Source organism: Monomorium pharaonis, chromosome 1, assembly GCF_013373865.1.
Source record: "Monomorium pharaonis isolate MP-MQ-018 chromosome 1, ASM1337386v2, whole genome shotgun sequence".
Lineage (NCBI taxonomy): Eukaryota > Metazoa > Arthropoda > Insecta > Hymenoptera > Formicidae > Monomorium > Monomorium pharaonis.
In genome coordinates this window covers 6,136,751-6,156,070 of record NC_050467.1, presented here as the reverse complement: position 1 = coordinate 6,156,070, position 19,320 = coordinate 6,136,751, and the positions used below count along the sequence as shown (strand labels likewise).

The window sequence follows — 19,320 nt, the reverse complement described above, 5'->3', positions numbered from 1 at the left end:
GCTGCTCTCAGTTTCTCCTCGCGTATCGACGCGCGAGGGCCAGAGACGTTCCTCCCTGACGCGGCGCGTGCTGTCCTCCCTTGTGATGTGACACCTGGCAGCGGTCGGTGCGGCGTGACAGCGAGAGCCGAAAACGAGAGAGAGAGAGAGAGAGAGAGAGAAAGAGAGAAAAAGGGAAGATGCGGCCGAGCGCGGTTGACCTGGGGCGCGTTTGCCTGTCGCTCCTGCTGCTGGTGGCCACGGCGAGCGCGAGGATCCACAAGCTGGATATACGGGTTGGTCCGCTTACCTTCCAGACGGCTGGCGCGTCCGTCATTATCATTATCACGCGGCCGGGGTGAAGGGAAGGGTGGGGAAGCAACGCGCTAACGATTACCTAACGGTGACGCTCCGAAAAATGTGTCTGCGTGCTCGTCGGGGTCGCTTTATCGATGAGTCGCGACGCGAATTAACGCGCACGCGGTAGGATATGATGAGAGGAGGTCCTGAGGAAAAGCAAGGGTTACGTGCGTTACACGTTGTATGCGTGGAGCCCTGGGAGACACGAGCGTATACGTCGAGAGGCGATACATCGTGCGCGCGTCAATAATTCTGGAGCGCGTCGCATTGCCTCGTGTTACGAGATATTTATCGGTCTTGTCGTATCGGTCAACGGTGACGATTGATCGTCCGTGACTTTTGCCATTGGAATGTAGAACTGATAGTTAAATGAACGCGTCTGACTGATGAGTTTCTCAAGCGAGATTATTGCGGAGCAATTAAGAACTGTATATGCAAAAGAGTTTCAATTCTACGGTTAAGAAATAAGAAAACCTTTTACTCTATTTATTCTTTTCCTTCTAGTAAGTATGACGGTTACTTTTAATAAAGAATATTTTCTCTTGACAATTCTTTTATATATTTACTTATTATATTTTTTAGAAAGGACTCATTATCTCGTACTGACAAAAAGATTTTTTGGGGCATTTTGGAAGAGTATTGTATTATAAAATTTTATTGAAAGCAAGTCAAAATGATAAGTAAATAGAATTTTTGTAATTTAACATTTGTTATTGAAATGTTAAATTATAATATATTAGCATTTAAAATAAATTGTGAATAATCTCAATACTTATTATAATGAATTTATAATATATTTGTGGATATAAATATTTGAAATATTTGAAATTAGTAACAATTATTTAATTCAAATATAGTTTTTTGTGTGTATATACAAAGATATGATTTAAGCAGATACTGTTTGTTTCAAGTAAATGATGAATGTATTTTAAGACTATTATCAAGAAAATATTCTTTTTCTAAAGATAAACGTTACATAAAGAAGAAATCTTGAATTAAGTAATCGGTTTTCTTAGCACGAGAGTGATATTTTTTCTGCATGTACATGTTGAAAGATACTGCCAAGAAAACAACTGTTTAGTTTAACTTTTACTTTTGTGTAGTTCTTTATAAGTAACGGTTAATTTTAACATAAATTTTTTTAAATTGTTTTAAATACATATTTATTTGAAATTTTAAAAAAATTATTATTACATATTAAGAAAATAAATTATACTCTTTCGAAGAATATAATTAAAATTATATCGACAAAAAATTAAAATAATGATCAAATTAAATTCCTATTTAATTTAACATTGGTTGAAATATTAAATTATTAAAACTTATTATCTTTCTGTATTATTATCTCTCTTTCTCTCTCATAAATCGAAGAAAAAGATATTATATTCTTTTGTAGAGAATGTTAAAAATTTTATCGAAATGTTAAAATAATAAGCAAATCAAATTTTCATTTTACTTAATATTCTTGATTAAGGTATTAAATTTTACTAGGATTTTGAGTATATTTTGAATAAATTTGATGTTTATGGTTAACTTATAATAGATGAATTTTTTTAATATTTGAAATAAATAATATTTACTTTATTTATACAAATATAAATTTTTTGTAAGTATACAGAAATTTAATTTGAATAAACATTATTTGTTTCCAGTAAATAACGAGTCCATTTCAAGACTATTACATCCAGAAAATATTCTTTATAAAGATAATGTGAAAGAAGAAAACTAAAAATTGAGCAACTTTTCTTAATACATGAATTATAATTTTCTGCGTGTAGTTTCGGGCAAATTGCAACGCTCTATTATTGATTACTAATTGTATAATTATGACGGAGCTGGTACGTCATCCTTCTAGAAGGATGATGAATAAAATGGTCCAATTTTGATTTGTAGAGTAGCAAATAAAAATGTAATATTTTTTATAATTTTTGAGCTATTGAATTTAATTCTGATGTTTAACAAATTTTCATTTGTTGGAATAGTATTAAAATTATCATATGACACAATATTATGCAAATGGCAATAAAAGTGTGAAACTATAATAAAATAAACAATGTTAAGTAAAAAATTTACTGATTTATGAACAATACAAATTAAGTGGAAAAGATTTTATTCAATTAGAACAGATCTTAGTGCTTGAAAATATTTTTGTGCAAATTTAATAATTTTTAGTGGTTCAATACTACAATTGCATACAAAATACTTTGAGAGAAAGATCTTGAAATAACAATGCTCTCAAGTATTGTAATGTCAAGGTTTAAAATAATTCCCCTTGATAATGCCTTCGTTTTGAAATATTAATAATTTTCTTCTATTAAGCAGAACTTGAACTATTAAGATGAAAAACGTAACGTATGTTACCAGCAAAAAAAAAACATTAATTAATACATTTGTAAAAATTAACAATAAAAATTTATGATATAATATATGTTTGATAGTTTTATATTTGATGAGATACCTCATCAATACATTAAAACTTTTTAAAAATCAGAATTAAAAATCAGTTTGAAAAGTATAAAGAAATATATTGCTATTTGGCATTCCGGGAGCCATCGGAAAAAATTGGTCTATTTTCTCAATTGTTCCCTTTCAAAGGCTTCCTATCGAAAGATAAGAGCCGAGGGACTTTGTACAAATCCGCTTCTTTTCAGAATAGTGATCCTTCAGTTCCTGCGGTTATTGTTTTTCCGCTCTTGACAGAATGCATATACCTGCCCTCGCTCACAAACGAAATCTCGTACGTATTTCAGAAAGACGGCAGGCATTACATCACCCTGAGCACGTTTGGCTTCTACAAGGGCGGCATTCTGACCGTGAATCTCACGAACTTCAAGTTTGAACCGGCGAATGCCGAGAAAAAGCTGACACCGGAAAGCGCGAGCAAGGCCGTGGTGAGTCGCTAATAATAATCGACTCGTAATTTCTACAAACCACATACGTATATATGCGTCCCGGTATGCTTGCTGTACACAACATCAAGTCATTCAAAATTTCTTACAAGATATGTGATGACGTTTTCTTAAGATTTTTTTTTTTTTTTTTTTTTTTTTGGAAAGCGACAAGATTTTTGTGACTAATAATATCTAAAAATTTTGATATCAAACTCTTCCGTATGTAAGCGAATTACACGTCTGAAGCTTTTGTATGAGTCTGTCCGTGCGTATGTAAGTCTGTTCGTGTATGGGCGAGAGGCCTCGTGCGAGGACTCGAGAGAGGGCGCGGCAGAGAAGACGAGTAAAACAGTATGGCGGAACGACCGGCAAGACACAACGTGCGTCGATCTGACTCGGCAGCCCGATTATAAAGATAAAACTCACAGACGCGAGATTAATAAAATTATATAGACTACAGTTCTCAGAAGTGGGATCTGAGCTGCGTGATCGAAACAGTTCGGCGAGTCCGTGGGAGCTGTGTGCCAGCGGATGTTCGAAGGAAATCGTTACGAAGAAGAGAGAAACTTCTAGAACGCGGGCGTTACGCGCCGTTGCTGTGTGCATCGAGGACGGCGTGTCTCGTGCGTGTCAACTGTGTGCTTTGCGAGTCTGCTGTGTGCGTCGCAAGCGTTTTAAAAAATTCGGCGAATCCGTGGGAGCTGTGTGCCAGCGGAGACTCAAAGAGAAGTTGCGAGAAGGAGAGAGAAACTTCTAGAACGCGGGCGTTACGTGCCGTTGCTGTGTGCATCGAGGACGGCGTGTCTCGTGCGTGTCAACTGTGTGCTTTGCGAGTCTGCTGTGTGCGTCGCAAGCGTTTTAAAAAATTCGGCGAATCCGTGGGAGCTGTGTGCCAGCGGAGACTCAAAGAGAAGTTGCGAGAAGGAGAGAGAAATTTCTAGAACGCGGGCGTTACGTGCCGTTGCTGTGTGCATCGAGGACGGCGTGTCTCGTGCGTGTCGACTGTGTGCTTTGCGAGTCTGCTGTGTGCATCGCGAGCGTTTCGAAGAGATCAGAGACGTTACAAGGAGGGTTTACGTGCGAAAGAGATAAAGTACATTCTCAAAGAAAGTTGTGTCAGTGAGAAACCGCCATTATGGACCCGAACAGTCTTACGGTGGTAGAACTAAAAGGCGTGCTGCGCGAGATGAACTGCTCGACGAACGGGTCCAAGAATGAGTTGATCGAGAGATTGAAAGCCGCAGATCCGTCCGGGGCATGGATGAACAAGGTGAGGAAGGGGAATCCTCACGACGAACAGCAACATACGCAAGGTGCAGAGAGGTTAGGGGACGGAAACGAAGCAGGAGGACCGAACCCTACCGAATGTACCACCATCCTGATGCGTGAGTTGGAGATACGTGAGAGAGAGAGGCGCCTGATGGAGCGAGAGTTGGAAATCGTCCGTCGGGAACTGGATATGATGCGAAGTGCTAACCTGCGAGATGTGTCCACACCTGTTGTGCCTTCCGGGTCAGAAGAGGTAGAAGCTAACTCTAGACCCAGGGTAAATATCAATTCGGTCGCCGAGTTATTACCACCTTTCAGCGGAACAGACGTAGACTTTGATCGATGGGAGCGTCAACTGAGGCTGCTCAAAGCAACGTATGCGCTAGATGATAAAGCAACGAGATTATTGATTGGCTCAAGGCTCAAAGGTAAAGCGCTTGACTGGCTATTCTCGAAATCTGAATTTTTAGAGATGTCTTTAGAACAACTGCTGGCGGAAATGAAGACTATGTTTCGACACAAGGTTAGCAAGATGGTCCTCAGGAAGGAGTTTGAGAAGCGCATATGGAAGCATGGAGAATCATTCAGCGAATATCTCCACGACAAAGTAATTTTGGCGAATAAGGTTCCTGTAGAAGAAGAAGACGTCGTGGAATATATTATAGAAGGGATACCCGATACTACACTGAGGGACCAAGCTCGTATTCAAAAGCTCAAGTCCAAAGAAAGTTTACTGGAGGCCTTTGAAAAAATCACGATGCGACAGAAGACCGGACCAAATGTTGGTCCCGTTATCAAGAAGAAGTCGAATAATTCCATTGCCAAAGATGATAAGGCTAGCGGCACAGACGACGATAAGGCGGCGAGAGGGGTCATTCGCTGCTACAACTGCAACAGTCTAGGACACCTGGCAAGGAATTGCAGGCAGCCGAAAAGGGAGCAAGGTGCCTGCTTCAGCTGCGGTGCTCAGGGCCACATCTCGAAGAATTGTAAAGCCGCCGCAACCCAGGAGAAATCAGAGACCAAGGAGCAAGTGTCAAACGTAGAGGTTATGTCTTCAGAAGGAGACAACTATATACGGAACGTAAAGTACGAACTGTCAAACGAACCTAATTGCGTGAGTTTAGAACTTGATTCGTTATTCGATACCGGAAGCGCCGTAAGTTTTATAAAAATAAAGTCTGTACCTCATAATATTATGCGAAATGCGGAAGGGTTAAGTACCCGATTTTGTGGAATCAATAATTCTCAACTAAGAATTTTAGGTGCTGTAAGAGCGAGAATGTCCTGTGATGGTACAACTAAGGACGAGACTACCCTGTTGGTAGTCCCGAACGATACTATGAAGCCGACAGTAATTCTGGGACGTGATGCGCTGCGATCGCTAGGTTACACTCTGCAAAAGCGCCAGGATCAATTGGAGGCATGTGTGGAAGAAATTTTAAGTATCGATGTATCTGACGAAAGGGATCAACCGTCCCATGCGTTGAACGTCAACCTGGAATTGCCAATAACTGTACAAACCGAGATACGCGAAATTTATGAGAAGGAGTACGTAAGGCCAGAGCGTCCTGAAGCTCCAGTGGTAAACGCGGAATTAAAGCTAGAGTTAAAAGAACACCAACCCTTCTCTGTCATGCCTAGACGTTTATCATGGACAGAGAAAGAGGTTTTGCGAGATTTGTTAGATAAATTACTTAAAAGAAAGGTAATTAGGGTTAGTGAATCTGAGTATTCATCACCTATAGTTTTAGTCAAAAAGAAAAACGGAGAACATAGAATGTGTATCGATTACCGCGTGCTGAACAAGTACCTACTGCGTAGTAATTATCCTATGCCTTTGATCGAGGATCAGCTAGACGTCTTAGCGGATAAGAAGTACTTTACTTTACTCGATCTTAAGGATGGCTTCCACCATATAAAAATCGCGAAAGAGTCAATTAAATACACGTCGTTCGTGACGCCGTTAGGGCAATACGAGTGTGAAAAAATGCCGTTCGGGCTTAAAACGGCCCCTTTAAGATTTCAAAAATTCATTAATGACGTTTTACGTGAATTTATTGATTCAGGTGACCTGGTGGTCTACATGGATGACTTTATGATTGCGACATCTACTATTGAACATCATCTCTGTGTATTGCGCAAAGTGTTTCGGGTATTAGTCAATAACCTGCTAGAATTAAGAATAGACAAATGTAAGTTTGTATACACTAGGGTAGAGTATTTAGGCTACATCATTTCGGAAAAGGGCATAAGTCCGACGAAGGAAGGAGTCGAAGCCATACTTAACTTTCCTGTGCCTAAGAACGTCAGAGAAGTACGAGGGTTTGTAGGACTATGCTCTTACTTTAGAAAGTTTATTGAGAGGTTTTCCTTGATAGCTAAACCCCTTTATGATTTGTTGAAGAAAGATGTTGCTTTTGAGTTTAAGGAGTGCCAATTGAGGGCGTTTGAAGAATTGAAGGCTAAGCTGGCTTCTACTCCTATCCTATCCATTTACAATCCACGAGATAGCACGGAACTGCATTGTGACGCTAGCTCTCATGGATTCGGCGCGATTTTGTTCCAGAAAAAGCAAGACCTAAAGTTACACCCCATTTTCTATTACTCAAAGAGAACAACGGAAACCGAAAGTAGATACCATAGTTTCGAGCTGGAGACACTAGCAATAGTATATGCGTTGCGAAGATTTCGGGTGTATTTGCATGGTGTGAAGTTTAAAATTGTTACGGACTGCCAATCTTTAAAGCTGACCCTGGACAAAAGGGACATTAACCCACGTATTTCTAGGTGGGCCTTGGAGTTGCAAGAGTTCGACTATACAGTAGAGCATCGTAAGGGAACGAGGATGAGTCATGTAGATTGTTTGAGCAGATGCTATTTTGTTTATGTCGTCGAGGATAATACTCTTGAATTTAATTTATCAGTGAGTCAGAGTCAGGACGCCAGCATTAAGGAGTTGCAGTCTAAGCTAGAAAAAACCGAAGATAAGTTATACGAGATGCGAAATGGTATTGTATATCGAAAAAAGGAAGGAAAGCTGTTGTTCGTTGTGCCTAGTAGTATGGAAGCGAGCCTTCTGTATAAGTATCACAATGAGTTAGGACATATGGGGATAGATAAGGTGTGCGAAATGATTAACCGGAACTATTGGTTTCCAAAAATTCGAAGTAAAGTCGGAACGCATATCGCGAATTGTCTAAAGTGTATTGCGTACTCTCCAAAGTCGGGAAAAAGGGAAGGAATGTTACAAGCAATTCCCAAGGAAGGTCGACCTTTTGAAGTGCTTCATATTGATCACTTTGGTCCGGTAGTGAAAGATTCCCCAAAGAAGCATGTGTTAGTAGTCGTGGATGCTTTTACGAAATTCGTCAAATTATACGCCACCAAGTCGACCTCGAGTCAGGAAGCTACAAATTGCTTGGAACAGTACTTCTATAACTATAGTAGCCCAACAACTATAATCTCTGATCGCGGGAGATGTTTTTGTTCAAAGGAGTTCGACAATTTTATATTGGATCACGACATTAAACACATAAAGGTAGCGACAGCTTCGCCTCAAGCTAATGGCCAGGCTGAGCGCGTGAACCGAGTTATACAGCCTATGTTGGCTAAACTAGTTGATAGTAGAGACCGGAAAAATTGGTATAAGGTGTTACCACAAATCGAATACGCGTTGAACAACGTACCCCATAAATCCACTGGGGATACGCCTAGTCACCTACTGTTTGGTACAAATCAGCGTATGAAACCTGCGGATAATGTGCGAGAATACCTCGAAAGTCAGTCTCAGAATGACACACGCGATTTAGATGTACTTAGAAACGCAGCTAAGATGCAAATTTGTAAGGCTCAGGAATATAACAAAACCTATGTTGACAAGAAGCGAAAGAAACCGCACGAGTATGCTGAAGGTGATTCTGTGATGGTACGGAACTTTGAGAGCACACCTGGTACCCCACACAAGTTGATTCCGCAGTTTCGAGGGCCCTATAAAGTCATTAAAAAGTTACGTAATAACCGATACGTTGTAGCGGACGTAGATGGTCATCAGGTGACTCAAAGACCGTATCAAGGCGTGTGGGAACCTGCTAATATGCGTCCGTGGAAAAGAACCGATAGCGAGACGAACCATGAAAGCGAGGAGGATGATTAACATGTACACGGCCGAGGACGGCCTGCGGGTCAGGACTGGCCGAATCTGTAAGCGAATTACACGTCTGAAGCTTTTGTATGAGTCTGTCCGTGCGTATGTAAGTCTGTTCGTGTATGGGCGAGAGGCCTCGTGCGAGGACTCGAGAGAGGGCGCGGCAGAGAAGACGAGTAAAACAGTATGGCGGAACGACCGGCAAGACACAACGTGCGTCGATCTGACTCGGCAGCCCGATTATAAAGATAAAACTCACAGACGCGAGATTAATAAAATTATATAGACTACACGTATATATAAAACGTTATAATATTATTTCAGAACACAGGCTTTCTATTAAATTAAATGTTAATATACACTTTTGTAATATTCCAAGAAATTTTTTTTATTAGCATCTATTAATTTATTAATATTCATGTTATTATATACACAGACAATATTTCTACTATTTAATTAGAGTGCCTGCGGGAAAATTGCTGAAACTGTTATTAATTCAATTAAACTTAATGAATGAAAATGCAAGTAGGAAAGGAAAGATAATAGTCAATAATACAAGCCAATTAGATAGAAAATTAAGAATAAGTAAAAATATATTTTATTTTAAATATAAATAAAAGGTAATAAATAAATATATACATTTTGACAGTATAAGTTTTTTCTCGGTATAAATAGTAATATTGTCACTTTGCATTATTTTGCAATCAAATTATTTTCTAAACCATTATTTTTTTACAATTTTAATCGATTGTAAGAATAAATGCATTATATTAAAATTTATTCTAATTTCTCCCATAGTTGTTTGATTAAAAGTAACGACATTGCAACAATGCGATATCACTCGTATAGCAACAGACACCTGTTTCTGCCGTCAGTATTCTTGTGAGAAGACTACCACTCATGTTTATAAATAAGTGTGCGAATATGCGAATGTATCATCGCCTTGTTGGACTTGTGAATGACTTGTTTAGCCTTGCAACACATAGCATAAATTGACATAAGATCCCGTTATTTAGGTATTTCGCATGTATATCGTCATTTTAGACTTGAAACTTTATATCGTCATTGATTATTCTTATCTCTAAAAACGCTAAAAATGATATAATATTATTGTAAATACACTACTATTGTTTAAACTACGCAATTAAAAAATCTTTTTTAATTATAAGAATATTATTTATGTATTTGTTTTTAGTTGATTTTATATATAATAGAGGAACAAGTCACAAATATACGTATATAAATATATAATATGAGTTTTTACTTCTTCAATTATCTAACAATAAGTAGATCACGTTTTTATTAGTATTAATAAAGTGCAATAATTATTTTCTGAGAATTAAGATCATTTTAGGCCTTTGTCGGCCTATATTGGCAACTTTCCTCTGTACTTGATTTCTTGCCTTATGATTTTGAAAGAATTTTATTGATTTTTATTGATTTTTTATTTGTAAAGTAAGTTGAACGAATATTGTTTTACCTAAAATTTATTTTCGTAAATTAGCTTTGAAATCTAGTTATGGATTATATTCAAAATTTTAAATTATTCTAAACTTCTTTTTGAACTTATTTTATTTAGAAACTCAGTTTTCGCATTGTTATAATTAATTAAAATCTAAAAGAAAGTGTCATCTTTGTCACACAATGTTGATGACAAGTTTTTTTTCTTTTTTATCCAATTGTACACTGGTTTTTGTGAAAACTCAAACACTAGGATTTCTTTAGTTTAATGATTTTGAAGGCAGTAATCGTAGAGGTCAATTGCATCTTCGAGTAGATTTTAGTACAAAAAGTCAACTGTAAACGATTGTAACATCGTGCGATTGATGTAAGTTTATTTTTGTATCGTTTACAATAGCATTTCTGTTTTATTCGCAGTTCGGATTTAGCTTGGGTCGAACGCTCATCGATGCCATTAATCCGTACGTGCACAATCATCTGGACGGATGCTTGCTGCAAAATATTTCGAATCTCAAGGCAGAGCAGAAGGATGACAGCTCGATCATATATTTTACCATGGACTTGAAGAACTTAACGTACGTATTGTGTTCTTATGCAACTGCAACAGTGAGAAGCAAAGCTGGAAATTCGTAATGATTGTTTACTACCGAGAAAAATCTGAAATTTTGAGAGAATTTTTTTTTTATCTTTGAGAATTATGGATTTTTATGGAATTTTATAGAAACTTGAAAAAAATTTTACATTTAAATTTACATTTCTATTTTTTTCTTTATGACAAAATTATTTCTTCTATTATATTTTCTAATTTTTGATAATACAAATAACCTTTCCTTGTAATTGTACGTGACGGAAAAGAACATTAAAAGATAAAATAACAAAATAAATTTATTAGGAAAGCTGCATTTAAAAAGTTCTCGAATCTTATTTGGAATATCAAATAACTTTAAACTTCTTGAAAAACCAGGAAGTCCTAGAGAATTCTATAAAAAAAAGAAATAGAAATTGAGTGAGCAACTCTACTTTGACACCTTTCATTTGCAGGATGCAAGTGAACTGCAGTAGCAACGTGCACGCGGCGCACATCTACAGGGATCTCAGTGCGGTGTTAATGTATCGTACAAAGAGGAACTCGCTGTCGGCGAGGCTCAGCGATACCGCGCTCTTCCCACGGAGAAAACGGAACACGTCGCACGGTGAGTCCGCCGTCCCGCATCGGGATCGCGCGCGAAGTTATTTCCACTTCCCCCTCCTCACCCGCGCGACCAGTAAAACTATGCGAGACGGCATGTCAGCGCGAGAGTAAACATCGTTATTAAACGGCCGGAGCGTTACACGTGTCTGTCGTCTCATCGATTTTTCGCGTCAATTCCGGTATGTTCCTCCACCTGTAACGTGAGCTGCGTTTATACTTGTACACGGCGTTGCACAACACGGGGACGCATAACGTTCAGCTTGCGACATTTGGCATATGCCTTAAAAACCCGATAATTATGCGAGAAAGCGAGACGTATTGCGATGGACCGACAGATATCTCATTTAGCTTCCACGTTGGTGTTGCGCAAGGGGTTGATCTCAGACGCGATTCGTCTCCGAAAAATCCAAGTGCCGCTGCCCTGTCAGCTATGAATAGACAAGCAACGAAATCCTATCTAGGACATATGAGATGTACGGACGTCTGGTAAATGTTATCAGCAGATTTTCGTGCGGTATATATCGAAAATAAACCATCACGGCATTTGCCAGGTATTTTCGACACTTCCCCACCGCCTAATATTAGAGATGTAAAATTGCGGTGTGGATGAAAAACAGGTGCAAACTGGAGACTTGGCTTATGATTCTGAAATGAGCCATTTGCCACGCATAGTTGCCACGCAATTATTATTATCCTGTTATTTCATTAGTTTTCAAGTCAACAAGCGCGTGTTATCAGTCCAAAATATCTACAACATTACGACGCGCCGTAAACGCACTGTGGTATATTAATAAATGGGTAAAGAGATAAGACGAATAGAGATATCTTTGTTAAACATTGCTGTATTATACATTTTTCATTCAATATTATTTAATTGCACAGAAAGAATAGTCCGAAAGAACAATCCGAAGAACAGTTGCCGAAGCGTCTGAAGATTTAGCTAGAGACAGAGAAAATAATCGTGTACTATCAAAACAGTTGGACTATCAAAATAATTATGTAGGACACGATAATATTGATGCAAAGTTTTGACATTCTAGTTTAAACGTCTAATGTAAATATTTTAATAAACTCCAACATCTGTATTCCAGGGAAAATTCTTCTCTCCGCGCAGAACTCTCTGTCGCCTATTCTTCAATTTGCTATTTACTTTATTGACAGCCTCTTTGGACAATAATTTCTTCATTCCATTATATTTAATTCAATATCGTTTATTATATTAAAGAAATATTCACGTAAAGGCCGAACGTATCGAATCGATGCGTCATACAAACTATAAATTCGCGAATGTGACGAATACGCGCGATAAGCAAATTTCCAAGGAAGATCGAGCCGCGGCATTATTCCGAGCGGATGCTTTTAACGATGATCGATGAGCGTGCACGATTACAAGGTGACATCAGTGATCGAACGCCGCCGCAGATGAAAGACGCTATAATTAACGCGACTCGTCCCCGATCTTATAAATAACGCGAAACTCATGTATTTTGGAAGGTTCGGTTAGGTAACTGTGTCTTTTACGCTTAATACATCCGTCACCGGTGACGCCTCGCCTCAATTGCCGCGCTCGCGGACACGTCCGTCGTCCGGCGATTTATGCGACCACCGCAGGGCTGCTCCACTTTTCGCACGGTCGGCTCTCCGTCTCCCCTTTTTTCCTTCGGGGAGAGACTCTCGTTACCACCAGGTAAAAAATTCTTCTGCGCAGTGATCGAGAAGACCGTCGTTCGCGGCAATGACCCGAGGCGCGGGTCGGACAGCAGCAACGCGTGCTCCCGTCTGAGATTACCGATCACGATGGAGACTACGCCCAAGGGCGAGCGATCGTACAACACGAGCCTCGTCATGTACGTCGCTAGCGAGGAGGAGGAGGGCCTGTACAACCTCTACTTTCACAATTGTCAGAATTACGATAATAACAAGGAACCGCTGCTCGTGGATTTTACGGTGAGATTACCTGGGGGACGATTACGACGTTTAGGCCGATTGTTTATATGTCGCACGCTGAAGAAACGTTCTTCTCGCAGGTGGAAATAGCGGAGATTAATAACGACAACTTTCTGAGCGCCGGCGAAATGCCATTGCCGGCTCTGTACTTCACAATGGCGTTACTCTTCTTCTTGTCCGGCTGCTTCTGGGTGTTTATTCTTAATAAAAGCAAGTAAGGGAAACGTGAATGTTTTTACGAACTTCTTGTATTTTAAATTTGTATGAAAGGTTCTGGAAATATCTTAATCTTCTGAAGTATTTTAAACTTCTTCGGGCTTTTATAAGTTTTTTTCAGAAATTATAAAATGAGAAATTGTAGAAACCTTAGAACACTTGAGAATTTACATATACGTATATAAAGAATTCTAAAAAAAAACGTAGACTTTGTTCACAGCACTCGAATTTGTATTAAAAAAACATTTGAAAAAATTTCTTATTATTATACACAATAAATATTTTACATAATTATATATAATATATTCTCAAAGTTTTGGAAATTCTCGAGTGTTCTAAGAAAAAAAATTTATAAAACCCTGAAGAAGTTTAAAATACTTGAGAACAAATTTTTACAAAAGTTTTGAAATATTATACGAACAACTTTAAGAAAAATTTTTGCAGTAATGACGAGGCATTAGTGGGACAGAGTATAAGTGTTACTTTCGTGTTGCAGGCATTCTGTATTCAAAATCCACTACTTAATGGCTGTTTTGGTGTACCTGAAGTCTTTCTCATTGCTGTTCCACGGTATAAATTACCATTTTATCCAGACTAAGGGTGAACACGTTGAGGCGTGGGCAATCTTATATTACATTACCCATCTTCTGAAAGGCGCCGTTCTCTTCATCACTATTGTGCTCATTGGCACCGGATGGAATTTTATAAAGCACGTTCTTTCGGATAAGGAGAAGAAACTCTTTATGCTGGTCATACCATTGCAAGTAAACATCGATGTCTTTTTCTCATTTGTATAGCTTAAGTCAATTTCGCATAATCAGTCAATCAATCAGAATCAATATTTTTTATAGATTAATTATTTTTCCACTAACGCATTGTGTCTGGCGAGTTTTGTATATGTTTTATCAAACGCAGCATAATAGAATTCTTATTTTTCATTGTTAAGATATAATGATAAAATATTATGCAAAATATAATTAAGTAAGATTAACATTGAGATTGATTTACATTAAAATTTGTTGTATGTTAAATTGCTTTTCTCTACTTTATCTGGATGTCATTAAAAAATTACATACCGGTTACAAACATATATTTGTGTTAATGTTGTTTTAATATTAAAACAATATCTTGATTTAAATTATAATTATAAAAATTAGGCAAAAATTAAGCAAAAGATGCAAATATATAAAACTTCTATGAATTCTGAATGAGTTTTAGTTTAACAGAATCTCAATACTTCTCTTTATTGTCATACATTTTTTATAATATTATATAATAACTGAACGTATGCAAGCTGTATGACTAATCATTTAATACATGATGAACTTAATGAGCATAATGGTTACAGAAATGTGTTTATTTGCAGGTGTTGGCAAATGTAGCTGAGATAATAATCGAGGAGAGCGATGTGGGCAATTTACGTCGTGAAACATCGCGAGACATGTTCATACTCGTCGATTTGGTGTGCTGTGGCGCAATCCTATTTCCGGTGGTGTGGAGTATTAGGCATTTAGAGGAAGTCGCCCGTACGAACGATAAAGCAGCGATGAACTTGCGCAAGCTCGTGCTATTTAAGCATTTTTATATTATGATAGTCTTCTACATATACTTCACCCGCATTATAATGTATATACTGAAGGTATGCGATTTCGATATTTTTTGTGATTTATAGTAATTTTCGCGCGTATCAATCTCATGATTATGATAGCAAAACGAACGAACTACGCTTTAAATGCACTCAATAACTGTTTTCCTTTGCAGATTACAGTGCGCTTTGACTACCAATGGTTGGATGAAACGTTCCGAGAGATGGCAACCTATGCATTCTTCGTTTTGACAGGTTACAAATTCCGACCAGCATCCGCGACTACGTATTTTACAGTACCAAGTGATGAAGTAGATCCGGATGATGAGGATGACAAGACCGATGTCGTGTACGTATTAAATTAATCTGTCACATATACATTTTTATCAATTCTCATGTTTTCAAACTTTTTTCTCAAGAAATCCCGATAAATTTTATTTTATATATTTATTCATATTTTTATATTTATATATATTTATATGTATATTTGTATGTGTATGTGTGTGTGTGTGTGTGTGTGTGTGTGTGTTTTGCGTGCATGTGTGAGTTTAATAAATTTGATAATTTATTGAAAGCAGTAAAGTAATATGTTTGTATTTAAAAATAATATCTCGTTTAGGCAACGTTTGAATAACCGCTATGAATAACGACATTTGCTTTGTTCATTTTTTTGCGTTGAAATGTTTTTAATGTGTTATATTTCGCTTTTTCAGCATTTCTGGCGGTAATGGAATGAACAGGGACTTTAGTACAGTAAGCAAAATGCCAAGGGCGGTGAGGTCCGCGACTTCAAAAGTTCCGTCTACTGAGGAGGAGCGGCACACTCTTTTCCATAAGTCCTCTCGCGAATATGACTGAGGATAAATCGTGATAAACCACATTATCTGACGAATGCGTCGACGATTTGCGAATCTTCGAGGCTACATTTTGGATTGAAGGGATGACGATAGGCAAAAGTAAACTGAATGTGGAGAGAGAGAGAGAGAGAGAGAGAGAGTGTGTGTGTGTGTGTGTGTGTGTATTTTCTATTTTTAAATCTATTTTATATTTCTCAGAAGAGGAAAAAGGAAAAAAAGGAAAATTCTGCTTCGAACTCGCAAATAAATTAGATTATTATAATATGAATGAGACCTTTGAATTTCTTACTCAACAGACACATATGCTTAACATAGTGCTATTCTTTAATATTTCAGTTATCGTTATAACAGTCAGACACACATGTGATTGTGTGCAGTTTATAAATGTAGTTATATCTGTCGGCCGTGCGTTTGCAAACACAGACAATACTGTTGAAAAGTCACGAGTTTTATTTGTATTTAAATAATCTAGTATATATCAGTGTGTTACATACGTGATGAATAGCAGTAAATGAAGTATCGGAATAAATGATATATCGGAATGCTTTATATTTTATCGATTTAATTTTAATTATGCATTTCTTTAAATTGGACTTTTTTAATCCTCTTCTGCTTTTGTTGTCTACCATTCAATCCAACATTAGTGAGATATTTTTTTATCTTTTCTTTTTCTTTCTTAGTGAAAGACTTTACTTTAGCTAGAGGGTAACTGCTCATTTTAACGTTCGCGATATTACGCAGTGTTACAGCTCTAATGCGAGATATACAAGTGGTGATATGAGCGCTTTTTTGACGCGCTATTTGTAGTCGGTTTTCTGTAGGCATTTAGAGAAACATTTCCATATTCTTTTATTTCTCATGAAACACGCGTGTTGAATATTTTCTTGGTTACGAGAATCCCATCTTGCGAACAATACTTTTGTATTGTTATTCGTAATCTTATATTTAGACGAGCGACCGAATTAAATGGTGCAATAAACTAATCTAATAATATGTGTCCTCTCGCGGTATTATATAATATTATACTAGAATTAATGTAATCGTCAGTGGCGGATCTATTGATATAGTATTGATATGGTAATACAAAAAGTTTTATGAAAAGTATCAAAGAACTTGTGGCATACAGAAATGTGTCAAAACATGTAGCTCGAAATCATGATTCTAAATTTTAATAAACTATTATTTTAAATTTTAATAAAATTTTAATTTCAATTTTTTAATAATATTAAATTTTGTCTCTATCCGAAGACCTCAATTCATAATTCGAATTTTAAGCTAGAGTGATAATTTTCGCAATCAATTTTTTGTAGCGTTTTGAAGTCTTTTTAATACAACACACATTATTCAAAAATTCTAAAAATGTTTTTATACATCTTTTAAATGTCTTATGGATGTTTTTAGAAGATCTGTGGTAATTGGATTAGTTTTATTATTAAATTATTTTTGAACTATTTATCAGTTTAACTTGAGATATTAATCACCCAGTTTTTTTCAGTTTAGAGCTATTCTTTTAGATAGTCGTTTTGCGTAGTTACAAGATTGCAAATATATATAAATTTTATACGTGGACGTGCGCGCGCGCGCGCGCGCGCACACACACACACACACACACACACACAATATGTTTATATATAATAATTATTAAAATTTTTATTTCTTATGTCTTTTATTTTGTAATCTTTTTGTTAAAAATTTATGTTTTAGATTTGAAAATTAATTGCTTTAATAAAATTAATAAAATTAATAATGTATTTATAAACACACACTTATTATATATTTGTAAATCAAACTTTTTTAAAGAATAGATTTCTACATATTTTTCAGAGACATCAGAAACATTAGAGGGAGAGAGAGAGAGACCATTGAAAATATAGATCCGCGATTGACTATAGTACTTATTGTTATACGTATATTTTCGTTATATTTAGGGTCATGTCACTGTCGATACATTCAGGATCATGTTTATTCATAAAAATTAAAAGATCCAAAAAACGTTGGATGATAAACATGGCCTTACACCTGTTGCTATAACTGTGTCGTATATATCGAATGGAAGAATTAAAAGAATAAAGTGCATATTTTTATGAACATGTTCCGCTATTTTTATTTCCTCCCACGATTCTATATGCATGAGATAGGGGACAAAACGATCACCATAAAGAATCCGGCTCCCAACATCGACATTTTTATCATACTTTCTAATAATATCACTTTAATAAACTTTAAAACTTTAAAACTTAAAAACTTTAAACAAGAGAACTAAAAAAAATCGTTGATTAAACTCTTTTATGAACCTGAATTTACTTTAAACAGTGTAAACAATTAAAATTTTTTTAGTTTATTTAAGAAAATCGTCAATACTTATAGGTATAGGCTTTCTAAAATGATACTTCCTCATTTCTCAAAAACTAAATATTGCATTGTATTATACTAAAAATAGTCAAAACATGATCTATTTGGATAAACCAAAAAATGAAAACTCTAGTTTAAAAATATAGCTTACTAGCCCAGTTTTGGGATTTATATATTTCTTAGACGTTTATTTTTAGCTGTTGCGCAAAAACATTAATTATTAAGAAAAAAAAATAGTATTACATAAGTCTATATACCATAATTTGACAGAAGACACTTTCTAGTTTACGTGTATGTTATCAAAGTTTTATTTTTATCTTTTCTGTTTAAGGAATACTGTCTAAAAACAAAGTTGCATACCAGTATGGATCTTTTTCTACTATATATAACTGAAGCTTAGAAAAATTTATTTAATAGTCCCTAATACCTGCAGCACTGTTACTTTTCATCTCCCTGCTCGACGTGCACATCCACCCCTAGATACGTGAGGAACATTTCGATGGTGTGACTGCAACCGAGTTTGTTTTTGACGGAGATAATCCTTTCACATTTCTTGCCTGCAAGAAGAATGAACGTGACGCACGATGAGATGAGAATTGCTTCCTTGTGTGTCTGCTTGGAGGATCGAGATTAATATATATTCCGAAAGAAGGTATTGTGCTTTTCTTTATTATCGGATCTTTAGGTCAATCCAAAGCGCAATAAATTAAATTGGCAACCGAGTTAGTCGGCATTTTCGACTCATACCAGTCAGTTTATATTTTGCGGAGGAAATGGCGAACCGTAGGTGCGATAAAGTAGATTTAGAATGACGCTGCTTTCATCGCTTTTATCGTATACATGTACGTTTTTACGGTCGCCATAAACGCCGCCTGCGGTTTTGCATTGAAATGTGCGAACGGGGAAATTGTCGGTTCTCTTCCGCGAGGCGCGTATATAGAAGCAAAAGTTAAAGAGAACCCGCGAGAAAAAGACCGGACGTCCGTGCGCAGTTTCCGCAGCATGGCAAACATCGTGCAAGAAAGGAAAAACTTAATGTAGTTGAGACAGTTTTTACACAACAA

The 19,320-nt window shown here is 36.7% G+C and overlaps 1 protein-coding gene across 1 annotated transcript; it reads left to right on the top strand.

The window, feature by feature from the left end:
- The first annotated feature begins 24 nt into the window (after nt 1-24).
- On the top strand, nt 25-17,354 carry LOC105832336 (protein GPR107). The gene is made up of 10 exons (XM_012673172.3): nt 25-275; nt 3,090-3,230; nt 10,525-10,682; nt 11,149-11,300; nt 13,008-13,246; nt 13,327-13,460; nt 13,959-14,226; nt 14,829-15,101; nt 15,224-15,396; nt 15,761-17,354. The coding sequence occupies exons 1-10, from the start codon at nt 180-182 to the stop codon at nt 15,903-15,905; spliced, it is 1,779 nt and encodes a 592-aa protein (XP_012528626.1). The 5' UTR covers nt 25-179; the 3' UTR covers nt 15,906-17,354.
- The last annotated feature ends 1,966 nt before the right edge of the window (nt 17,355-19,320 follow it).